Raw genomic sequence first — 27,162 nt, forward strand, 5'->3', positions numbered from 1 at the left:
GTTTTAGTTATTTTCTGCATTGCCCTTAAAACACATATCTCCATACGTAGTCAATTTTGTGTGGTCCTAAGTTTTTTCTCTCTTCATGCTATTTGTATAAGTTAGCTTTTGTTGTATAACATACTGTGCCAGACTTAGTGGCTTAAAAACAAACTTTATTATTTTTTATGATTCTCATTGACTGGATAGATCTTTTATCATGGAGAGATTTGGTTGTGGCTGACTGGTCTAAGATTAAGCTGCTTGGCCTGACTCACATGTGGGGCAGTTGGCTCAGTATCAGTGGAGGTAGTGGGAATGTGTTGGTCACATATCTCTCTTCAAACAAGCCAACCCAAGCACACTTACATGGTGGGGGTCACAGGATTTTCAAAAGCATCGAGAAAGGGGAGGGGCTTTTCAAGTCTCTGCTTGTGTGACTTTTGTTATTTTCCCAGTCACCAACGCAAGTTGTGTAGCCAAGCATAGAGAGAGTGTGGAAGGAGAATACCAAAGGTGTAGGTAAAGTAGTGAGTTAATGTAGTCATTTTTTCTCAATCTACCGTGCTATTCTAGAACAGAAAAATAGGAACAATATATTTTGTTTCTTATAATAATATCCAAAATAAAGTAATTTAATTATATCTCAGTCTTTAAGACTATTTCTATTAAGCAGTTGGCATTATTCTCATTTCTAACAGTGCCTGGTAAATAGAAGTTAAATCTTTCTAACAGTGCCTGTTCAAAATATGCTTGTGGAATGAATAAATAAATGAATGAATGAATACATACATGAATGAACAAAACAAATGAATTTCAGACCCAAATGGAGCAGCCAGAGTCATAACCCTCCTTTCCTACCCCCACCCACACATATATTCCTATCATTTAAAGATCATTGATTTAGATAGTTGGAAATTTTTCAACACAACTTTTATCTCACTATGGGATTATCTTATTTTTCTAGAAAACTGCAATAAGAGCTACAAATCCCAAGAAGAAAAATTCAGATACTTAGAATATGAAAATTTTTCCTGCTGGCAAGGCTGGTGGAATGCTGGTGCTCAGATGTGTGAGAATCAGAACTATGGGGAAACTGTTCAAGGGAAAGATTCCAAAGACTTAACACAGCAAGATCGCTCCCAGTGTCAGAAATGGTTAATACTTTCCACACAAGTACCAGGGTGTGGGAACTATGAACTGACTTTTGAAAGCAAAAATCGCAGGAACTTAAAATATAAAAATTTTATACCTTGGCAGTCCTTAGAAACAAAAACCACCCAAGACTATGGTAGAGAAATCTACATGAGTGGTTCACATGGTTTTCAAGGGGGCAGATACCATCTTGGCATATCCAGGAAAAACCTCTCCATGGAAAAAGAACAGAAGCTCATAGTTCAGCATTCTTATATCCCAGTGGAGGAAGCCCTTCCACAGTATGTTGGGGTGATATGTCAGAAAGACCTGCTGAAAGATTCAATGGAAGAAAACTACTGTGGATGTAATAAATGTAAAGAAATTTATTGTTGGAACTCACGGTGTATTTTCCACAAGAGAAATCAACCTGGAGAAAACCTCTGTCAATGTTCTATCCGTAAAGCATGCTTCTCTCAGAGATCAGCCTTGTGTAGACATCCAAGAATCCACATAGGTAAGAAGCTGTATGGATGTGATAAAGTTGACAGTAACTTTCATCAGAGCTCAGGAGTTCACTTTCATCAGAGAGTTCACATAGGGGAGGTACCTTACAGCTGTAATGCATGTGGTAAGAGCTTCAGCCGGATCTCTAGTCTTCACAATCATCAAAGAGTTCACACAGAAGAGAAATTCTATAAAATTGAGTGTGATAAAGACCTCAGTAGGAATTCATTACTTCACATTCACCAGAGACTTCACATAGGAGAGAAGCCTTTTAAGTGCAATCAGTGTGGTAAGAGTTTTAATCGGAGTTCAGTACTTCATGTTCATCAGAGAGTCCACACAGGAGAAAAACCATATAAGTGTGATGAGTGTGGTAAGGGCTTCAGCCAGAGCTCAAATCTTCGAATTCATCAGTTAGTACACACAGGAGAGAAGTCTTATAAATGTGAAGACTGTGGTAAGGGCTTTACCCAACGCTCAAATCTTCAAATTCATCAGAGAGTGCATACAGGAGAGAAACCTTATAAATGTGACGACTGTGGGAAGGACTTTAGTCACAGCTCAGATCTTCGCATTCATCAGAGAGTCCATACAGGGGAGAAACCCTATACTTGTCCTGAATGTGGGAAGAGCTTCAGTAAGAGTTCAAAGCTTCACACTCATCAAAGAGTACATACTGGAGAGAAACCCTACAAATGTGAAGAGTGTGGCAAGGGATTCAGTCAGCGTTCACATCTTCTCATTCATCAGAGAGTCCATACAGGAGAAAAGCCCTATAAATGTGATGATTGTGGAAAGGGTTTTAGTCACAGTTCTAATCTTCACATTCATCAGAGGGTCCATACAGGAGAGAAACCTTATCAATGTGCTAAGTGTGGTAAAGGTTTCAGTCATAGCTCAGCTCTTCGAATTCATCAAAGAGTCCACGCAGGAGAGAAACCTTATAAATGCCATGAATATTATAAGGGATTTGATCATAATTCACATCTTCACAATAATCATAGAAGAGGAAACTTATAAATATTGTTCATTTAGTTAACAGCTTCAATCAAAGTTTACCTAACCTTTAAACCCTAAAATGCTGCTGATAAGGAAATCTTATAAATAACACAAGTAATCCCAAGCAACATTTATAGTTTCCCCTATCTCCCACTAAGAATTATTTGCTTCAAAAGGAGATCTTTAGAAAAATCCCTATATATTTAAAATTATTGTGTATTTTTCTTTACCTACTATAAATATAATACAGTCATAAAATATATTAAACATTTAAGGAGAAAACTCTTCATTCTATTTCATTCTAGTCTTTTTTTCTGTGCATTTTAGTGTGCGTGAAATTATATTGTGTGTTCAACTTTGTATTTTCACTGACTTCAAAACACTTAAATTTTGGTTTGAATTGAAACTGGCTGGCCATCTGTTAAACAACATCTCTTATCTCCCCTAAAAAGTCCCTAGGAAGTAACAGAAAAGATGGAAACACACAGAACTTAAAACTCAGTTTTGGCCAGTAGAATTCAGTTGTTTATGGACACAAGCCACCTAATAAAAGATAGGAAAGCATTGTATGACCTTGTGTCTGAGAGAGTGTTCTCTGAGTTATCTCTGTCAACCAGAAAACCCAGGGACTGTCCTTCTGTTGCAGGGGTGCTTCACTTTGAGGTGACCACAGTGCACTCTTATCCCTTCCGTTTCCTGGTTTTCCATGCTTAATAATAGGTTCAGATACCAAATAACAAGAAGTACAGAATTTTCTCTAAGTAAGGTGTGAAGGGTATGGACAAAAGTGCTAGAAATGGAAGATACTCTATTAGTTCGGAATTGGAGATCCAAGCAGTAGAATTTTATTTAATCTCAGTAGAACGGAGTGGTAATAGAGAAATATCTGCAAGGACAGCATTGAACTCAGGACTCTGTGCAACGATGAACCCTGAAGCTAATTATGTAAGAAGAGAGTTTGGCCATTATGTCAGAATAGTTAAAGTTAATAGGTATACACAGTCCTAATTATTGATATACAAATAAGTAATACCAAGAGAAAAAAAAAGTGGGCATGTTTAGGAAAATTGGAATTGCAATACTGAAGAAAAGAATATCATCCTAAAGACTTGGAAACGTATTGCCCTGAAAATTAGCTGCTGCAGGCTTCAGAGGAAATTTCCAAAAATGTTGGTGTCCTCAGTGGCATAACAGAGAACCTGAACTCAATAAAACTAGAGTAGAAAAACACAAGTAGAGAAGAGTCTCTAAAGTAAAAAGAGAAATAGGTACAACAAAGAAGGACTTCACGGAGCTCTGAAATGCTGTATCAAAATAAATGCAATAAAAAGTACAATTAACACTGAAGAATATAAAATAATTGATAGGTAATGGATAAACTTGATCTGATCTTAAATGTATCTGAAAAGGATAATGAGATGAAAACTAAGAAAAGGCAGATAGGAATATTAGAGGATGGAGATCCAGTGTGAGAATTATAGGTTTCTCTAAGGAAGGTCAAAGAACATTTGGCATGGAATCAATGATCAAAGACATTAAGAAACTTTTTCTGAGTTAAAAGTATACGGTCACTAAATTTTAGGCGAAACCAGTATTAAAGCAACCTTAGAAACAGCTTAGAAAGAAGCAATTAAAAGCATGCAGAAAGAAAAATTCTGGTTATCTGTAAAACCAAAAAGGGAGGGTGGATACAGACCTCTGCAACGGTAACCCAGAAGGCAATGGAACAGCACCTTCAGAATTTTGAGATTTGGAAAGTTTATTATCACCAAACAGTTTTATAACAAAAGTGTCTTTCATATGTTCAGGAAACAAATATTTTTGATAAGCAAGAAAACAGTGTAGCATACATGTGCCTTAAAGAGTTTGTGAATGTGGAAATCATGGTATAAAAGGACTAGTGATGAGCACTGAAATCAATTAGACATGCAGTTGTCTGAATAGTTTCCACAACTTCAAAAAATTAAATGTGCAAGAAAATATATAAATGCTGAGTGTAAAATGTACAAATGCTGAGTCTGGGTAGGAGAGTAAAGTCAGGATACCCAGTTCATATAAGCAAAGAATAATTGTTTTAGTATAAGGATGTCCCAAATATTGCATGGGACTTACACTAAAATTTCATACATTTGAAATTCAAATTTAACTGGTCATTTCTGTTTTTATTTGCTACATCCAGCAACCGGAGAGAGAGCATAAGTGCCACATTTCTGATCTTAAATAGCAGGGACTCATAATAACATTTTCTTTTTGACTGACAATTTAAGAAAAGTCTTTTTTTTCAAACCTAAAATTACAACTTAAAAAAATTCATATACCTTTCAAAATGGGAGAAGATAAAAGCACAAATTATTCAGTCTCTATAGCAATGACTACCAAAACAATCCCCAAGAAGATGGCCTAAAATATTAAAATAAATGGATCAAGATGATTAAAGCTGAATGTATCAAAATATATTCAATGCTTCATTTTAAAATATTGAAAACACTGGGTTAAACATTTCTAATTATGTGCTATAACAGATGAAAATGCAATATTGCTTAAATGTGAGACCAGGTGAAAGTTTATTAGACAAACATAAAGGAGTACCTACAATATGTTTTTAAAGGTGTTAAAAATGCACTAAGTTAAACTCATTAAGTTGGGTAAAAATATAAAATCATTAGTTTTCTAAACTCTTGCATAATTCAGAAAATGTAATGGTCAAAAAATCTGGTTTTTAATAATTTAAAGAGGAACAAATAAAAATGCAGCATGAAAATAATAATAAAGGGGAAATATAAAAGAGGACTTGACTAGAGAAGTCTTAATTTTCCTTAAGGGAATGTTCCTAATTTATATATTTATTTTAGATCTCATGAAAATTCCAATGAATTTAAGATAAAGGTGTTCTAGTCTTTTAAGGAAAATAGACATTGGAGAAGAGCAAAGATAATTATAAGAAAGATTAATGATATTGCCCTAACATATAATAAATTGTATATTGGTATATGAAGTTGTAATAATGGAGAATTTAATTGTATATTTGAAAAAAAAAGTTAGGATTCTAAGTCACTAAATAGTTTAGAAATATACCAGTGTATGGATTATATATGAGTATTTTAACATATAGTGCATATGCTTATAGAGATCTGTGAATAGGAGGATTATTCAGTAAATAGTGCTAAGATCATGATTTAACTCTTTAATAAGACTTTCATTTCATGATCTATATCAGAATAAAACATCGATTGAATACAAGTTTTTAAACTGTATTCCATGGACCTCCATGTGGTTTCATGAAGACTAGTATCTTCAGAAGCAAAACAACTGCAAGTTTAGCCACATTTTATCTCTTCATATGCAAAAGTAACTTAAGATTTTATTTTTATAAAGGAGGTTCCACTACAAAATATTTAAAATTCTCTAGAGTGGATTTTTAAACACTCAGAAAAAATACATAATTTGACCACATAAAAATTTTTAAACTGTGGGTGAAAAACATGTAAGTCAGAAAAAAATAGGAAAAATATTTGCCATGATTATGACAGTATGAACTCTTTTTAATTAAATGGACACCTAGTTTAAAATGTTGACAACATAAACGGACTAAAGCAATGAAGTATCACTTTTATTAATAAAAATGACAATAGCAATTTTCAGCAAGAGTATGAAGTAATGTATACTTATGTTGAGGGTAAATTGGTAACGACTTTTTGGAAAAACAATTTGGCCAATCCTGAGCCTTAAAATTGCTGTTACTCTTTGCTACAGTAATTCTATAGGAATATGTTCTATGGAAGTAGAGTTTCATACTGTTAGGGGGCTTGTAAAGAACAGAGATCCACTCAAGTGATCTCATGTAAAGAACAGGGTTATATAACATCACATGGTAGAATCTCATATGCACATACACAGATCCCAGGATGTTATCTCACTAAAAGAAGTGAGGGAGCAAGTGAGCCATGGAGCTCTCCATGGAAAAAGAATTCCATATAGAGGGTAGAGCAAGTGCAAAGGGTCTGAGGCTAGGAATGGACCTGGAATGTACTGCAGCATTGTAAGGGAGAAGGAAAATAGGGAATGAAGTTAAAGGTAATAGGGGCCCTTGTAAGTAATTGTAAAGGTGTTGTCTTTTATTCTAAGTGAAGTAAAGAGTCACTGGAGGGTTTTAAGTGATATAATGTAACAAATTTAAACAGGCTTATTCTGAATGCTGTGTTAAGAATTGACAAAGTAGAGGCTAGAGCCAAAGCAGAGATTTCAATTAGGAGGTATTGCAGTTACCCCTAAAAGAGAGAAAGTGTTAAAATAGTGTTAACAGTGGAGGTGACAGAAATAATCAAATTTTGGATATATTTTGACCATGATGAATATATCAGAAATTAATTTTAAAACTGGACTTTAAGTAGTATTTTAATAGGTAAAAAGGAGGCCAAAATCCTTTACTACTTTACAGACAGGAAGAATTGCTTGTAAAATCTTACAGTTGAACACAGTGTTTTAGGGACAGTGAAATCAGTCTGTCTAGATTAATGTTTTAAGATTAAAACATTAACCTCAAATATCAATGTTGAGGTTTAAGCTACTCTTAAGGGACTAGAGGGTTTTATTTTTCATCTGGATAATATAAAGTTCAAGTTGTGCCATGGGAATAGTCATGCCAAACTTTGGGGAGTCAGGGTAGGCTTTCCAGAGAGAGGTTCTCATCTTAGTCCAGAATAAATTGCAATAACCTGAGGGGGTGGACAAGGAGGAGTTAAAAGTGTTTCAAGCAAAGTGAGAAAAATGCAGTTTTAGGAATAAATATAGCCAAGTGGTTAAGAGTAAGGCTTCCTGAGCTGAGATCAGTTTTCGGGAAGACAAGGTATATTTCTACCTAATGTCAACAAACATAATCATTGGCTCAGTGTGAACTGGGAGGAATACAGACTCTCATCGGCAATTCTGGTGAGAAAAGTATCAGAGTCAGGAAGATCCTGTCAGAAATTCCTATCAAATTGAATGATTAAATCCTAATATATATTGAATATTAATATGGGGTATGCAAAGGCTGAAAAACTATGATCCAGTCAAAAAGGCAATGCTATGGTGTGTTTCTGTTTCTGTCTAATCAGGCCCTAAAATTTGGAATACAGACCACAATCACTGCACCCATAAGATATCCTTCACTGAACTTTAAAATTAATTGTCAGATGAATTAGAACTCTAACATTCTTTAAAATAGTTTCCTGGTGAACAGTGACAGCACAGTGGCTGAAGGATTCAAAAGGCTCACTGGGGTTTTACCCAGAATCTGTCCTTTACTGATGGGTATGGGATTGGGATAATCTTTTGACCTCTCTGAGTTTACACAGCCTCAGCTATAAAATACAATGTTGAAATAAAATAGGTCCTTAGGCTACTGCCCAAACAATTTATCTTTTCTCTAGAATAGTGCCTATTCACATAATAAAGTGTTAATTTTCACAGCACACTGATTCTCAGAAGTCTTAAAAGTTTAATGTCATTAAAATTTCACAGCTGCTTTGAGAAAGGTCCCACAAGGCACATTCTATAGTCAAGAGAAATTGTGGCATAGAAAAGTTCATGATTCACCAGAGGGTGAGGTTCCTACGAGTTTCTTATCACATTTTTGTCAATGGATCAATACATAATTTGGCTTTAATAATATGTGATATTAGTATTTATTGATAAACAGTATTAATATATCACAATATATAATATATAAAATATATATAACATTTATTATATTGATTTGTTAATATTGAACTCACAAGACAACAGCACTATAATGCCTGAAGGTAGCTTCTCTTTCACATGTATTTTTTCCTAAGGTACATCACAGCCCTCTTGTACTTAGGAACACTAGACAGCACCTTAGCACTATACTTGGGACCATTTTAAACAGCAAAAATCAACAAAAAGCACAAAAATCCTAAAACAGCAGTAAATATATTGTGAAAAGTATGCTTTTTATGATAGGAGAGCTAAAACAAGAAGTACGGCATTGCTTTGTTCAACCTCAGCTGGTCACATGCACCTTGGGCAACTTGAAATTTGCTCTGCTCTGCACCTGTGTACAAATGACTGGGGAAAGCACTACAAGTATTGAATTTGGTTATAAATAAATTGTAGTGAGTAGGAAATCCATTAGTAATATGGAATCCATTAGTAATGAGGTTAAACTATATAAAATCTAGGCAAGCCAATCAAACATAAAAGCATAAGAAGAACAAAAAATAGGATAAGGAAGAAAATGTAATCACAGAACACTGCTTGTCTCCATTTGGACAATATGGCATAGTCATAAAAATGTTATCACTGAAAATAAACAAAAAATTGATAGAAACTATGTTAGTAGGATCAGGGAAGGGGAAGTGAGAGGGAGTATGTAAACACCAAATTTCCGTCTCCCATAGTAGAAAAAAATCAGAAGGGAGTACCTAAAATTGTCAGTTTTACTACATAAGCATAGTGCAGTATTTAGAAATAGGTAGATAGATACAAAAAGAATCAGCTCAAAGTGATTCCTCTGAGGATCAGAGGCTAAAATGAAGTAGGAAATAGTGTTACCAGAAAAAGAGATCCCAATCCAGACCTTAAGAGAGAACTCTTGGGTCTAAGCAGGAAGGAATTCAAGGTGAATTGCAGAGTACAGTGATAAGAGAGTTTGTTGAAAGCTATGCAGATACAGAGTAGGGTGTCCTCAGAAAAGAAATGGAGGAATGTGCCTTCTTTGTTTTAAACTCTTCTTGTATAGGGGTCTTGTCTATGTAAAAGCTATTATGTCTATGTGGGGGTAGGCTGACAGCATGACAAAATTTAGTACTTTGTTGTTTTTAAAAAGTTTTCTTTGGCATTTTAGTGCATAAGTACATCAAAGCATGACTATATCTTAAAAGCATACATTGTTATGTGATATTAGGACATCTGGACATTCTGCCATCATAGGAGTTTATCCTTGCAAGCATTAACTGCTTCCTTAACCAAAAACATGTTATGACTATGCATTGTGACTGGCAAGGAATGTGCCTTGCTATTTTTGAGATGGAGTTGATTTAAAAATAGTATTACCATAGCTCTCCTGTGCTCCTGTTTACTTAACAATAATGTGACTAGCCAGAACCTTAATCTGGGTCAGATGTCCCAGAATGAAAGCATACATAGTTGGATGACTAGTTCAGACCTCAGAGCTGGTACATGTTGTTAGAAATGTGTTCATTGTAGACGCTGAAAGAAAAGTCCCAGTGGTTGATTCTATGGGCCCCTTGGTGAGGAACAGCTTTCTCACAGCATGTGACATAATTCTGTGGCACAGCACAATCTGTCAGCCCTGTCCTCGAAATCTAATATAGCTGAGTATTTTTCCCTCTGAGGACAATTTACACATTTTATTTACACTTTACTGTTAGTGTAAAAAGGTTGATTTAAGACAAAGTTGATATCCTGTCATATTATTTATAGCACGTTTATCCTATTGATAGTTGCGGAAGCATCACAGATTCTTTGACCATTATTAGCAGTCTTGGCTCTTGAAATACAACTTTGACAATATATTAATTATGCCACTTTGCTAACACTGATGTTTTGATTATCTATTGCCATTTTACATAACAGCAACCATTTTATTTGCCCACAATTGTGAAGTCTGGGCTAGGCTGAGCTGAGTTACTTGGTTCTGCTGGTCTTGCCAGTGTGCATTTGTGTGATTGCATTAAGGAACAAGCTGGGCTGTGCTTTTTCTCTCTCCGTGTAGTTTCAGGACTTGTCCCTCTTCACATAGTTTCTACATGGCATTTCCAGCAGAATTCCTGGATTCTGCCTGGGTTTCTCAGGGATCCTAGAGCTCAAGAGCAGAAACTTCTAGTCCTTCATGAAATTTAGGTCCAAACTATCACTTCTGCCATATTCTATTAGGGAAAAAGAGTCACAGGACCACCCTAGATTCACAGGAAGGGGACTACACAATGTTATGAACACCAAGAGGCGGTTCATGGGGAGATACCAGTAGAGCCAGTGGCATGCTGACAAATTGACAGGTAACTAGTTGTAGTAATAATAAGCTTGCTCTGGCTAACCGGTCAATCTAAGAGACTATATTGGAAATTAAAAGTGGTATTAAAATATTAGCACATGAGGAGTTACAATTAATCCTACAGAAAGTCAGGGGCAAAGTAGAATTTGGACACAAAATCATGAAAATATGAACCATGCAATGAAAATATGAGAATTCTAGAAGTGTAGAAGTCATAAAGATTCTAAACCATTGTTTAGTTTACTTACAAATGTTGAACTGAGATGAGATACAGCACAGAGGGAAAAGGAAGGCTGAGCCTGAGCTCTTAAGGAGGAAGTAAAAAAGCAGTTGTGGGTGTGTAGGAGTGACTTGTAGTTTGGTGGCAGTAAGTGCTAGAGGCCTGAGGGACTCTAGGGTAGGGCCCTCATCCACTGCGGCGGGAGGGGGAGCACTGGAGTATCAGCCCCAAGGGTGTGTGGTTCCCTAGCCCCAACCCTGCCATGGGCAGTGTCCTAGAGGAGCCAGAGGCAGGAAGGGTGCCCAGACCTTGGGCCTGTACACTGGCTGATGCTGTACATCCTGGAGGGAAGCAGGGAGGCTGGGGGAAAGTGGAACCGCAGATAACAAGGACCCATCCATTTCGACCATGAAGAAATGCAGGCAAAGAAATAGTAAGTGGTTGTCCAGAACTCTACCATGATTATTCTAAGGTTTGCGACTTGAGACTCTATGCCCTTTCCCACAGGCCAGGCAGCTTGTCCAGGATTAGTCAGGGCGTTGAGGAAAACACGCTTCTCACATGGTGAGAGACTGGAAAGCTTTGAAAAGGAGTATATAATTTTGGTATGGATATCAAGTGTGATGCTAACCTGATTTCTCGCCTTTGCCTACATATTTTGCCAATTTCCATAATGCCTTCTCCAGTCACTGGCTTGTGATTCTTTTTCATAAACAAGCTCTTATAATTGTTGCTTGATTCTCATTTTTCCTGGTCTGCTGAATTTTTGCAGGTGTGTCACACTAATTTAAATAACTTCGATTTTATAATTTGAATATATATCCGGTAGGAACAAATATATTCTCATCACCTTTCTTTTTCAAAGTCCACTGTGTGTGTGTGTGTGCGTGTGTGTGTGTGTGTTGGGGATCTGCAATTGACAAATTAGAATTAGGTAATATCCACCTAATAGCTGTTCATATATAAAGACAACAGAAAGACATTCTTAAGAATTTTTGAAAGATAGTATTCCATTGTATACTGAACATTAATTTTCCTTTAAAAAGTAGATAATACATTAACGTGGCTGTAAATACAAAAGATACAGAGGTTGTAAGGTGTAAGTCTCCCTCTCACTTCTATCTCTCACGTACCCAGTACCTATCGCTGGAGGCAGCCATTTTTTTCTGGTATCTAATGAATTATTTAAAAGCATTTTTAATACATGCATGAGCAAATACATATGCATATCTATCTTTTTAAAATAAAAATAGTAGCATATTCTATACACAGTTCTGTGTATAATACTTTAACAGATGAGGTTTTTCACCATTTTTTTGTGAGTTTGCCACTGGAAAGATTTCCCTTCACCATTGTTCTTTAAGGCTATCCTTGAGTGAGGCTGAGGTACAGCAGCAGTATGATTTGGGCTCCAACATACTGTTAATGAAGTAATCCATGGGCTTGCTGCCTGATACACATGGAGACCAATACCATGGCACAAACTTTCGAAAATAGAAAAGGCTTTATTGCGACTTGACCTGCAAGGAGACAGGAAGAAAGGCTCAAATCTGTCTCCCTGAGCTAGGGGCAGGGTTGGGTTTTATAAGCATAGGGCAATGAAGCATGATCTGATTGGATCTTGCAATAAGGTAGTGCTGGGAGGCATTATCTGATTGGATCCTGCCATGGAGGTGATGCCAGAGCTCAATTTGATTTGATCCTGAGTTATGACATACAGTGTCTGCTTCTTAATTCAGTTTCTGCTCCTAGGTCTGAGCATTTAGGTTCTCCCTATGGTTGCAGGCTTGGTTCATCTGGGTATACTCAGGTTACATGACCTGAGGGTCCATGGGAATTGAAAAATAACTCACAACCTTGTTACATAAAAGTTGAACCAGATTTGTCTGGTGCAATTGCAATATTGAGCCAATTCTTCTGTGACCCAGGCCAGTGTTTTCACTTCCTCTGTCAGCTGGTCACAGGAAACTACCTTTAGGGCCATGGATACAAGTTTATGAAGAGCCAAGAGTGCAGCAGAACTAGGGAACATGAGTCTGGGCCACCTATTAATGAAATTTTAGCCCTCTGAATCAATCTCAAACATACCATTTCCCTCCTATGAGGGACTGCTATAGTACCTATCCAATTTTATAACTTGGTTGATCTGACAATACCCAGCTCATGGGTAGGTGTGGTGACCTAGTCATTTGATGTTCTAGGTAGGTGTTCAGTCTCCACTAGGGCCTAGTAGTATGTCAGAAGCTTCTATTCAAAGGGTGAATAATTATCTTCTCCAGAAAGAATGGCCTTGCTCCAGAGCCCATGTCTACTTCTTTTACAGGGAGGTGTAAACATGGCTAGAAAGAAGTAGGTTTGGGAAAGTGGGATGTTTGATCAGAGTGCTGATGTTTTTTCCCAGAGGTCAATTGTATTAGCTTGGTGCAAAAGTTTTACCATTATTTTTAATGGTAAAAACTGCAATTACTTTTGCACCAACATAATTTTTTTTTTTTTTTTTTTTTTTTTGAGACTGATCTCACTCTGTCACCCAGGCTGTAATGCATTGGCACGATCTGGGCTCACTGCAACCTCTGCCTCCCGGCTTCAAGCAATTCTCTACCTAAGCCTCCCGAGTAGCTGGGATTATAGGCACCCGCCACCATGCCTGGCTAATTTTTATATTTTTAGTAGAGATGGGGTTTCACCATGTTGGCCAGGCTGGTCTCAAATTCCTGACCTTATGATCTGCCTGCCTTGGCCTCCCAAAGTGCTGAGATTGCAGGCATCAGCCACCGCACTCTAGATTCTTAAGAGGATTCTAGGATCACATAGCTCAGGTAAAGTTCAAAATTATCAACATGTTATATTTATTTGGTTATTATGAGTGTTTTGTAGTGAAAACATCTTTAGCATATCTCATATTCTCATATTCCATTTTACCACAAACCCCAGGAACCCTAATGATTCTGTGTTTGAGTCATCTCTAGTTCAACTCTGATGGGGAGGCTGAAGAACAAACACAGGCCAATTTAGTTCTGTCTTGTTTGCTTTATCTGGGATTTGGTGTGATAGGACACCTAAGTCTTGCCCTCAACCAGTTCACTTTTGAGGGTAGAGGGTTGGTCGTTGTTAGCATTTTGGAGGAAGGCATTGTATGTCGGTTCTGCATATAAGAGCTGGTTTCCCCTCTTGGTGCCTGGATAGAAAGCTGCACAAAAAGGCTTTATTATATGCTGTTTAAAATTCGGAATTTAGGAGATAATAAAGGGAAAATCAGTTACATTAAGGCCTAGTAAAGGAGGCTGATTACAGAGCCCTTTTCTGATGTTCATCATACTCCAATCCAGACACAAATGAGAGTAGCTTACTTTGCCAAGATGTGATTGATTTCTTTAGTCAAGCTGAGTCTGCCGTCCCCATCTTCTACTGCAGTGCTTAGTGCTCCTCATTCTGCCTCCTTCAGTGTGTTCTCCCTATCGATGTGAGGAAGTCATGGGTATAATTCTCTACAAGGTAATTGAACAGATTATGCATTGGTTATGATTATGAATTGCTGTTGCTCCAAATTTTTACTTAACGTTGAATCTGACAAGTCTCACTACTTCGACATGGTTCTTCCTTACATAGGATGCAGGGATTTGGTCTCCTACAGAATGTTCTTAGATATAGTTGATAAGTAAGGTTTTTTTTGTTTTGTTTTGTTTTGTTTTGTTTTTGGGACGGAGTCTTGCTCTTTCGCCCAGGCTGGCCTGCAGTGGCACGATCTCGGCTCTCTGCAAGCTCCGCCTCCTGGTTCACCCATTCTCTTGCCTCAGCCTCCCTCCCAAGTAGCTGGGACTATAGGCGCCTGCCACCACGCCTGGCTGATTTTTTGTATTTTTAGTTGAGACGGGGTTTCACCGTGTCAGCCAGGATGCTCTCGATCTCCTGACCTCATGATCCGCCCGCCTTGGCCTACCAAAGTGCTGGGATTACAGGCGTGAACCACTGCGCCCGGCCGATAAGTGAAGTTTTAAAAGTGATCAATCTGGAGCTGTAAGGCACGCTCTGATTATAATTACTTTTCATTTTCTTTCTTTCTTTTTTTTTTTTTTTTTCAGTTCTCCCACTCTCCTAAGAAGAAGAAACGGCCAAATCCCAGGTAAGTCCTTCCTCCCTCCATGCTGAAATGCCATGTAATTTGTCAGAGGTGGCATTGGTGCAATTTGAAAGGCGGCATATTGTGATATGTGAAGGTTTATAGTAGAAGAACAATTGACTGGTTACTAGAGACTACCATGGATGTTATTACTTTGGTGAGTGCTTTATCATCTACCTGCATCTTTGCATTTTCAGAAACTTGACTGTGACTAGTTTCTCTGAGTTAATAAGCTGCAGGGCAACTGGCTCATTCTAAACGAATTCTTGAAAAGATCACAAAAGATAGATATACATACCAGATGCATACGTGTGGATTTCTTTTTATTTCTTTTGCTTTTATCTTTTTTCAACTTTTATTTTACAGTCAGGGGGTACATGTGCAAGTTTGTTACAAATGTATATTACATGATGCTGAAGTTTGGAGCACAAATTAATCTGTCATCCGGTTAGTGAATATAGTACCCAAAGGTAGTTTTATTTCAACTCTTCCCACTCCTTTCCTCCTACCTCTTGTATTCCGTAGTGTCTATTTTTCCCATTTTTATGATCATGTGTACCCAATGTTTAGCTCCATGTTATAAATGAGAACAAGTGGTATTTGGTTTTCTGTTTCTGTGTTATTGTGCTTAGGTAATGGTTTCTGGCTGTATCATGTTGCTGTGAGAGACATAATATTCTTTTTTATGGCTTCCTATTATTCCTTGGTATATATGTACCACATTTTCTTTATATAATCCACCATTGATGGTCACCATGTCTTTGCTATTGTGAATAGTTCTGCTATGAACATATTGGTGCATGTGTCTTTTTGGTAAAATGATTTATTTTCCTTTGTGTATGTACCCAGAAGTTGTATTGCTGGGTCAAATGGTAGTCCGACCCTCAGTTATTTGAGAATTCTCCGAACTGCTCTCCACGGTTGGCTGAACTAGTTTATATCCCCACAAACAATGTATAATTATTCCCTTTTCTCTGCAGGGAAACAGAGAAACAGATGCTGCGTCACCAACATCTGTTATTTTTCTGACTTTTTAACAAAAGTCATTTTTACTGGTGTGAGATGGTATCCCATTGGGGTTTTGATTTGCATTGTTCTGATAATTAGTGATGATGAGCATTTTTTTCATATATTTGTTGACTGCTTGTTTATCTTCTTTTGAAAAGTGTCTGTTCATGTCCTTTGCTCATTTTTTAATAGGGTTTTTGTTTGTTAAGTTCCTTATAGATTCTGGGTATGAGACCTTTGTTGGATGCATAGTTTACAAATATTTTCTACCATTCTCTAGATTGTCTGTTTACTCCTTTGATGATCTCTCTTGCTGTGCAGAAACTCTTTAGTTTAATTAGGTTCCACTTGTCAATTTTGGGTTTTGTTGCAAGAGGACTTAGCTGTATTTCCTAGGTTTTCATCTAGGATTTTTGTAGTTTGAGGTTTTCTATTTAAGTGTTTAATACATCTTGAGTTAGTTTTAGTTTATGGTGTTAGGTAGGGGTCTAGTTTCACTTTTTTTTTTTTTTTTTTTGCGTATGGCTAGCCAGTTATCCCAGCATCATTTATTGAATAGGGAGTTTTTTCACCATTGTTTATTGTTGTTGACTTTGTCAAAGATAAGATGGTTGTGAGTGTGTGGCTTTATTTCTGGATTCTCTATTCTGTTCTATTGGTCTATGTGTCTGTTTTTATACCAGAATCATGCTATTTTGGTTACTGTAGCATTGTAGTATATAGTTTGAAGTTGGGTAATGTGATGCCTCTGGCTTTGTTCTTTTTTACTTAGGATTGCTTTGGATATTCAAGCTCTTTTTTGGTTCCATTAATTTTAGAATAGTTTTTTCTAATTCTGTGAAAAATTATGTTGAGAGTTTGATAGGAATAGTGTTGAATTGTGAATTGCTTTGGGCAGTATGGCCATTTAAATGATATTGATTCTTCCAATACATGAGCATGGGACATTTTTCTTTTTGTGTCATCTTTGATTTCTTTTAACAGTGTTTTGTAATTCTCCTTGTAGAGATTCTTCACCTCCTTGGCTATCTGTATTCTTAGGTATTTTATTCTTTTTGAGGCTACTGTAAATGGGACTGCATTCTTGATTTGGCTCTCAGCTTAAATGTTATTGGTGTATAGAAATGCTACTGATTTCTGTACATTGATTATGTATCCTGAAACTGCTGAAATTGTTTATAAGCTCTAGGAGCCTTTTTACAGAGTCTTTAGTGTTTTCCAAGTATAGAATCATATCATCAGTGAAGAGAGATAGCTGGACTTATTTTCCTATTTGGATGCATTTCTTTCTTACTTCATCGCTCCAGCTAGGACTTCCAGTACTAAGTTGAATAGGAGTAGTGAGAGTGGCCATCTTTGTCTTGTTCTAGTTATCAAGGGGAATGTTTCCAGATTTTGCCTGTTTAGTATAATGTTGGCTGTGGGTTTGTCATAGATGGCTCTTATTATTTTGAGGTATGTTCCTTAGGTGCCTAGTGTGTTGGGGCTTTTTATCATGAAGGGACATTGGATGTTATCAAAAGCTTTTTATGTAAATATTGAGATTTTTTTCCTTTTATATTTTTGTGATGAATCACATTTATTGACTTGCGTATGTTGAATCAACCTTTCATTCCAGGAATAAAGCCTACTTCATCATGGTGAATTATCTTTTTGATATGCTGCTGGATTTGGTTTGTTAGTATTTTGTTGATAATTTTTGTGTCTATGTTCATCAGGGACATTGGTCTGAAGTTTTCTTTTCTCATTGTGCCTTTGCCAGTTGTGGTCTCAGGGTGATGCTACCTTTAGAGAATGAGTTATGGAGGATCCCCACTCCTCAATTTTTTGGAATGGTTTCAGTAGGATTGATACTATGTCTTCTTTGTACATCTGGTGGAATTCGGCTGTTGATCCATCTGGACCAGTGCAGTTTTTTGGTTGGTAGGGTTTTTATCACTGATTCAATTTTGGAATGTATTACTGGTCTGTTCTCTTTTTACCTATTTTTTACTTCAATAAGAGAAATGTAAAAGACTGTGAAAACCCAATTTAATCTTACTATCTGGATAAAATGGCTTCTAAAAAGTTAGTTTATGTAATTTTTCCCTCTTTGTGCAGGTAGCAACATACCAATTTATATTTTAGTTTTCAAACTATGGAATCATACCATATACAATAAATTTCACCTTCCTTTTTTCCCATAAAAGTAAATCATGGGCAGATTGTCAGTAAATTTAGTTTTATCACATATTTCAATATATGCACAATATGACTTAGTCTCTTACTGATAAATATTTGACCTAATTCCATATTGTTATTACAACCAAGGCTGTGGCAAATATCTTCATGCATATATTGAATAAAGGAGGTCATAGACACATTTAAAATGTTAAGGGACAGCCAGGCATGGTGGCTCACACCAATAATCCCAGCACTTTAGGAGGCCGAGGCGGGCGGATCACCTGACGTCAGGAGTTCAAGACCAGCCTGGCCAACATGGTGAAATCCCATCTCTACTAAAAACACAAAAAATTAGCTGGGTGTGGTGGTGGGTGCCTATAATCCCAGCTACTCAGGAGGCTGAGGAAGGAGAATCACTTGAACCTGGGAGGTGGAAGTTGCAGTTAGCTGAAATGGTGCCGTTACACTCCAGCCTGGGCAACAAGAGTGAAACTCCATCTTAAATAATAATAATAATAATGGACATTGTCAAATTATCTTCCTGAAATATTTTACCACTTCATACCACCAAAGATAGAGTTTGAGAGTATGTTAATTTTTATATCCTTTTACCAATACTGAGTACTGGCTTTTAGTCTCATAAGAGAAAAAATGCTGTATTGGTGTTAGACTTTATAATTCTTTAAATATTAGATAAGCCTATCACCTTTATATGTATTTAACATTCATTTGGACATTTTCTGTAGCATTTTGGATTATATCCTTTGCCAGATTTCTACTTGATGCTTTGTCTTTTCCTTATTTTTCCTTATTTTTATCAGCATTTTATGTTAGAGATAGTAGCACTTCATTTGCCATATGTAGTGAAATGATTTCTCCCAGTTTAATTTGGTTTTATTCATATTTTCTAATATATAAAAGCTTTAACAGGTTTAAAACAATATCTCTGGGTTTGCTATTTCCACTTCATAATATTTTTAAAAAGATATATCTATGTTCTTTTAGTTTAAAAAAATTATTTTAGTTCTCATATTTAAAACTTTGATACATTTGGAATTTATATTCTTATAAAAAGTAAACTAAGATCCGTTTAATTTCATTTTTCAAATGACTGGCTGATTTTGATAGATTACTTAATACCCAGGAACGAAAAGGAAAACTGAAATTATTTGTACACTTAGTTTATTAAACTAAAATGTTTAATAATTCCAACATTGAAAACTAATTTTTCTAGAGCACTGACTTATTAAAACTTTGATTGAAGTATTTTAAACAATTGCAAGTGAATTTAGTATTGTAGAGCCTTCTGAATCACTTCCAAACCATTAAATATCAAACTGGTATTTATAATGATTCCAGAACATTGCTATAGTTACACCTAAACCTGTTCTAAAATAACATATGTTTACTTCATTTATTATTTTAATTTTTATGTAATTGTTGTAGCAAAATAAGCTGTATTTTTAATTTTTCTTGGAGTTTTAGTATTATTTTGATTTCTTTCAATGACTGCAGTAATTTTAACAGAGCAAACACAAAAGGCATACGTACATAGCTTCTGAGATTTGTTATTAACTGATTGATTCTTGACAAAGGAACTTAATGCTTCTTCCAAAATAATATAATCCTGAACCACCGATCATTGGGCTGAACTTCATTTTTAGCGTTTAAATTTTGTGTGTGTGTGTGTGCTTGTTGCTTTTTAGTATTAACGATTGACATAATTTTCTAGGTTACATTTCAGGAAGTTGGTTGAAAAACAAAATAAAATAAACTTTTAAAAAATACATTTTATATCTGTAAGTCTATCACATTTATAGCTGTCATTTAGGTTTTATTTTCTTGCCCCACTATCCCCAGTCGTCTCAGCAATATATTTTAAAATTATTTTCTTGGTCAATACTTCATAAGTCATTATATGTCATTTTATTTTGACTTAGTCTGTTAATAACATTTAAAAGCAACACATTTTTATTAGTATTTTATTATAATTAATAGAGCTACCTGTTAGGAGATGAAGAATCAATTCGGCTGAGTTACTTCTCCTCTTTAGGACATTTAAGCATGCTACTTAACCTCCTTCTTCTACTTAGATGTTATGTGGAAATCACAGCACTGATTACTCATTACTGTTCCTAAAATAGTTCCTCCTTTTAATTGGACTATTTGGCTTATTCACAGTATTTGTCTTTCCTGCTTACACAGACAGAAAGAGCAAATACTTATAAACAGATATAAGTAACAGAAGAGACACAGAAGAGACACAATATAGATAAACTCTTCTTTTAAAAGCTTAAAAATCAGGTTATTATAAATCTGTGGTTTTTCACAGACTCAGCTTGTTCTAATATACCACAATTGTTACTATTTTATTATTACTGTGTTATTCAATAAGCAAATTGTAAAATTTGCTAGCAGGAGTCCCTTTAGATTTATTCCTTTATCCTTTCAACATTGTCCCTGATATTCTTGGAAACAGTATTGCTACTATGTCACTCAGAGTACAGTATCATAGATCTGGACAAAGAAAGGGGGACTGGGGGCTGAGAGACAATAAATTGATAATTGGCACATATATCCCTCCTTATGCTGTACTGATCCAAGATTTGTATTCCATTATACGGCAAGGTGTGCTTGTTCCTTTTGGTGGATAAAAGCTTTAAAACAGTATAAAATTTAGGCAATGGGAGACACGGTAATTTTATTACAATAGTGAGCAGAAGTGCTGCTGTTGTTAGGCAGCAACACTATCTTAGCGGTGATAGAGCTGGAAAACATATTTCAATTTTATGAGTTTACATTTCTCATTTTTATTCATCTTATAATTCAACTAATTCCAATTAATGTTTTAAAATTAAGTATATAGGTGGATTATATTAACCATGTTTCCAGCATTTTATTATGAACATTTTCAAGCATAAAGTTGAAAGAATTTTACAGTGAATACATTTTTTTTTTTTTTTGGTAGAGATGGAGCCTTGCTATGTTGCCCAGGCTAGTCTTGAACTCCTGACCTCAAGTGAGCCTCCTGCATCAGCTTCCCAAAGCACTGGAATAACAGGTGTGAGCCACTACACCTGATCTTCTATTCACCTTCTACCATATTGGATTTATCATATCTGTCCCTCTGTCTATTTTTCTGTTATCCATCAATCCATATTATTTTTCCATCATTTCAAGTGAAACTAGAGACATCAGTATACTGTCTCCTACATATTGCAGTATACATATTAATCAGAGTCCAATATTTGTTTTCAACTTGGCTCCTAAATGTATATTCACTGAGCTTTGTCAAATGCCCTTTTCTAATCAGTCCCCAACACCATCCACCAGAGGTAATCTCTGTTCTGAATGTTTTCCACCATAGATGAATTTTGCCTGTTCAAGAACTTCATGTAAATGAAACCATAGATTATTTTCTCTTCTAAGGCTTCATTTACTCAGCATATTTTTGACATTCATCCATGTTGCATGTGTAGGGGCACATTCCTTTTTATTGCTGAGTATTATTTTTATGAATATATCATAGTAAATTTATCCACTCTCCTACTGAACACTTGGGTTCACTAATTGAACACTGTTTTACCTATATTAGACATTTCATATAAATGGGAGAAAACATTATTTTTGAATCAGTTGCTGGGTAGTAAATGTTCAGTAATGTTAGAAAAAAAGAGATATTACACTGATGGAGGTGAAATTCACCAACAGTGAGCTATTGCCTTTTCCCAGATTTGAGTCTCTGATCTTTATGATTTCCTTTTGCTGTGGCTTAGATGTGTCCCTCAAAGTTCATGTTTTGGAAACTTAAAACTCAGTGTAACAGTGTTGAGTATATATATTTCAATTCTGAGTGATTAGGTTGTTAGGGCTCTGCCCTTATGAATGAATTAATGTTATCTTGGGAGTGAGTTTGTTGTCACAAGAGTGTATTCATTATCACAAAATATCACAGACTAGATGGCATAAACAACAGAAATTTATTTTCTCACAATTTTGGAAGCTGAAATTCTAAGATCAAGGTGTCAGCAGGTTTGTTATTTTTTTCTGAGGCCTCCATCTGTCTTCACATGTTCCTTCTCTATTTGCATGCATACCTGGGTCTCTCTGTGGGTCAAAATCTCCTCTTCTTATCAGGATACCAGATAGATTGGATTATGGCCCACTCTAATGGTATCATTTTAACTTAATCATCTCTTTAGAGGCCCAGTCTCCAAATATAATAGTTTCTCCTTATCCACACGGGATGCATTCCAACACCCCCAGTGGATGCCTGAAACCTCGGAGAGTGCAGAGCCTTATATACATCAAAATTTTAAAAATCTAATAACCAAGGTATCTGCAAAGTGACTGTCAGGTAGAGTTTATAGTACAGATATGCTAGACAACGGGATCATTCACATCCTGTACTGGACATGGTGGAACAGAGCAGGAGAGCAAAATTTCATCAGACTACTCAGAATGGCTCAGAATTTAAAACTTATGAATTTATTTCTGGAAATTTCCATTTAATATTTTTAGACTATGGTTGACCACACAGAAAGTGAAACCATTGAAAAGGGGAGACTACTGTGCAGTCACATTTGAGGTATTCAGAATTAGGGCTTCAACACATGAATTTTGGAGGACACAATTCAGTCCCTATCAACTTCACACAGAAGAGAAGGTGATACGACCACAAAGACAGAGATTGAAGTGATATAGCCACAAGCCCAGGAATGCCAGCTAGAGAAGGTGAGGAACAGATTCTCCCCAGACCCTCTAGAAAGAGCACGATGCTGCCAACATCTTGACTTTTTTCTCATTAAAACTGATCTCAGACGTCTGATATCTAGAACTTTAAGAACATAAAGATGTGTTGTTTTAAGCCATTAAGTTTGTGGTAATTTGCTATAGCAGCCACAGGAAACTGATAGAAGAAACAGAAAACATATACATGTGCATTTCTCTCCACAAACAAGATACTGATTTTTCAAGCCAATTGTAATCACTCAGCTGGACCTTGGGGAAGAGTGATGATTAGTGGAGAATAAAATAATCTGTAAGTTACCTCTCCAGGTGAGAACCAAAAAGTATTTGCTAGCCAGAGAGGAACCAATTTCTTCTTAAATGGAATTATTAAATAAAACAACAACAACAAAAATTCCTCTAAGTTTCCTTTGAGAATAAGACAAAAGTCAGCTAAGTTCCCTCAATACTACAACATCATTTTCACATGTCTTCTGATTAGCTCATATGCTCTTCTGAATTCAATGTATGTGCTTCTTCATCAATTAAACGCTGCCAGTTCTCTGGATTTATTCTCATGTACCTCACCTGGGCCCTTACTTTCATCATAAGATGTTAGCATCCTTGGTCTCTGTTTCAACATTTCATATTTTAAGACATTAATCGGACTTTTTGGAAAATAAATCAATTTTATGATACTCAGGCCACTTTTACATGAGATTTATTTTGTTTTTACTTTTAAGAAATAATTCCTTTTAAGGAGCTCAAACAACTCTATAGGAAAAAAAAATCTAATAATCCAGTCAAAAACTCGGCAAATGATTTGAATAAACATTTATCAGAAGATGACACACAAATAGCAAACAGGCATATGAAAAGGTACTCAACATAATTGATCAGAGAAATGCAAATCAAAACTACAATGAGATATCATTTCACCCCAGTTAAAATAGCGTATACACAAAGGACAGGCAATAATATTTGGTGAGAATTTAGAGAAAAGGGAACCCTTGTATACTGTTGATGGGAATGTAAATTAGTACAGCCACTATGGAGAACAGTTTGGAGGTTTCTCAAAAAACTAATAATAGAGCTACCATCTGATCCAGCAATCCTACTGTCGGGTATGTAACCAAAAGAAGGAAATCAGTATATCAAAGAAATATCTGCACTTTCATGATTGTTGCAGCACTGTTCACAACAGCTAAGATTTGGAATCAACATAAGTGTCTATCAACAGAGGAATGGATAAAGAAAATGTGGAACATATACACAATGGAGTACTATTCAATCATAAAAAAGAATGAGATCCAGTCATTTGCATCAATGTGGATAGAACTGGAGATCACTATGTTAATGAAATAAGGCACAGAAAGACGAACATCACATGTTCTCACTTACTTGTGAGATCTAAACAATTGAACTCACGGACATAGAGAATAGAAGGATGGTTATCAGAGGCTGGAAAGGGTAGTTGGGCGCAGGGAGGCAGGTGGGGATGGCTAATGGGAACAAAAAAAAATTAAGACCTACTATTGGATAGCACAACAATGGGACTGTAGTCAATAATAACTGTACATTTAAAGATAAGTGTGTAACCAGATTGTAACACAAAGGATAAATGCTTGAGGGGATGGATACCCTACTCTCCATGATGTGATTATTTTACATTGCATGCTTGTATCAAAATATCTCATGTACCCCATAAATATATACACCTACTATGTACCCACAAAAATTCCAAATTAAAAGATTTTTTAAAATCCTTTCAATGCTGAGGGCTATTTTATGACATTGGAAATACAGAGTCTGAATTTCTCCACAGATCAGCTCTTTCTAGCCTCTTGAGCTCTACAATTTTATAGTTCACACTACTCTACTAATACTGTCCTGGTAATCATTTTATGGGAAAATATAATGGAATTATTTTAGTTTCATCTCTGTCAAAATTTCTTTGGCATTTGCCAGGGAAGATTTCTACTTTCCTTGAAATTCCACCTTCCATTGATTTATATAAGAGTTTTGGAATTTATGAAAGTAAAAGATCTTCCACTCTAATTTAAAATCCATTTATTAAAATCACTCATGAATTTTACTTGCAAAAATCTCTTGCAAGGAGAAAAGCTTAGATACATTCCCAATTTAGCAGGAGAGTTTACAGTGTTTATAGTTATTCAATATTGAGTTAAATATAAAAAACAATCTGTGAATTTATAGGAAATAAACTGCTACAATATTGGTCAAAAAAAAAAAAAAAGTCTCGTAGTCTAAACTTAGTCTAACTTAGTCTAAAGTTAGTCTAACTTAGTCTAAAGGGGGCTGATGAATTATATGGGCCAAATTTGGTCTGTCACCTGTTTTCGTAAATAAAATCTTATTTTAACATAGTCATACCCATTCATTATATATTGCTTATGGCTGCTTTCGTAAAAAAATTAGTAGTTTTGACAAAGAGTGACTATATAACCTATAAAGCCTAAATTATTTACTATCTCATTCTTTACAGAAAAAAAAGGGGGAGGGGTTACTGACGCCTGATCTATAACTTTAAATTAACAAATATAATTATCTCAAACATTTAATGTGGTTTCCCAGATTATAGTAGGCAGTCTCAAGGTTCCAGATGAGTAGTCTTGGGAAGACAACTATTAAAACAAATCTCTGAGTAGTACAGGGAAAAAATTTTCCTTTAGTAAACAGACTTGGCAAAAACAACCTTACAGTGACAATATGTAGTTTAAAAATGACTTTAATTTAAAATTTGTTAGCTGTTCTGTAAGTACTCTTTAACATTTTCCAGTTTATTCCTAAGACAATGGCTAACCCTGCTTTATGTACTCAAAACACCTGTAAAATGTTCTCTTCCCAGCTTGAGTTCTTGCTAAATATTGTTTTGACTTTATGTCTATGGTTTTGATAACAATTTTAACTAAGACTGAATCAGAATGTGTGAACTTATAATATCATTTCATAGGTTTCTTCCTAACAATTTTCTGTATCTCTAATTCCTATTTCTTGGCTTATCCTCTTAAAGAAAAATCTAATAATTCTCACTTTTCTTCTCTGCTCCTTTCTAAAGATATGCACTCAAAGAACTCAAAGATTTTCATGTTTTAATCTATCCATTTTATGCTTTCTCTATGATAGGCATTTATTAGTTAGCATTTATTGAGCATCTACTATATTCCTGGCATTCTGATTGGTGATGGGATACAAAATAGTACAGAAAAATTTATTCCTATCTTCAGGGAGATAGAGGAGAAGGTATTACCAAACTGCAATGAAAAGACTGCAATACAAGCTAGCCCAAAGAGCTATGTAAATGCAGAGGAGCAACAACTCTGCTACGGAGGAAGAATAATCTCTCATAGAAGGAGATATGATTCACTGTTGACAGATGTGATGGAAAAGATTTAGGATTATTATACTTACACATTTTTTTAACATCTGCTATGTTCAGACACTGTGCTAGGCAGTCAGGATTCAGGCAAGAGATGATTCTTATTAGTTAAGGAGGCAGACTTCTCTAAGAAATACACTCAAATGTAGTGATCCAAACTTAATCCATTTTTTTTTTTTTTTTTCATGTGACAGTCCAGGGCTAAAGCTGGCTGAAGGGGTATTTGCTCCACATGACCCTTCAGATTACTCTGGATATCTGCACTCTGTCATCTTCAACACCTGGCTTTCAAGATTGCTCTAGTCATTGTTCTACCAATCACTTGCAAGAGAGGAGAACACGATAGAGTTCCCCCACAGGGCTGTATGGGGCGGCTCTGAAAGCTTCATTTATCATGTTTGGTGCACATTCCATTGTTTAGAACTATCACATGTATACATGTACCTGCAAGGAAGGAAGTCTGGGAATATCTAGTTGTGTGCTCAGTAAGAAGCAGAGCATATGTTGTAGTAGGTACCTGCACACTGACACAAGTGAGATAGAGAGGGTAAATTATTTTAAAAACTTTTCAGGATGGAAAATTTCAAAAACAGGGAGAACAGTATACTGAATGCCCACTTATTCATCACCAAGCTTAAATATTGTCAATAATTTGTCATTCTTGTTTAAATTATCTCGTTTTCATCTGTATTTTCAAGCAAATCTTAAGCATTACTTCATCCGTAAACACTTTAGTGTGTACTGTTAATATACAAGGATTAAAAAATAACCAAAATACATTTTATCACCTAACAAAGTTAATAGCAGTAAATACCGAAATTTTCTAACATTTAGTCCATGTTTAATTTTTCCTAATTGTTACAAGAATATCTTTTTACAGTAGATTT

General features: G+C 35.7%; 1 protein-coding gene across 8 annotated transcripts in view; it reads left to right on the forward strand.

Moving 5' to 3' along the window:
* ZNF214 (zinc finger protein 214) overlaps nucleotides 1-27,162 on the forward strand; it is a 66,060-nt gene that overhangs the window by 24,113 nt on the left and 14,785 nt on the right. For 5 of the 8 annotated variants that reach the window (XM_008008263.3, XM_008008272.3, XM_008008250.3 and 2 more), the window contains one exon: nucleotides 947-3,109. In XM_008008263.3, coding sequence (XP_008006454.3) covers nucleotides 947-2,640 — 1,694 coding nt within the window. In that variant the 3' untranslated portion in view covers nucleotides 2,641-3,109. Of the gene's footprint in view, nucleotides 1-946; nucleotides 3,110-14,938; nucleotides 14,980-21,115; nucleotides 24,022-27,162 lie in introns of those variants that run through there. The other 3 variants (XR_012093886.1, XR_012093887.1, XR_012093888.1) reach the window with 2 other exon arrangements.

Source organism: Chlorocebus sabaeus, chromosome 1 (genome assembly GCF_047675955.1).
Source record: "Chlorocebus sabaeus isolate Y175 chromosome 1, mChlSab1.0.hap1, whole genome shotgun sequence".
Classification (NCBI taxonomy): Eukaryota; Metazoa; Chordata; class Mammalia; order Primates; family Cercopithecidae; genus Chlorocebus; species Chlorocebus sabaeus.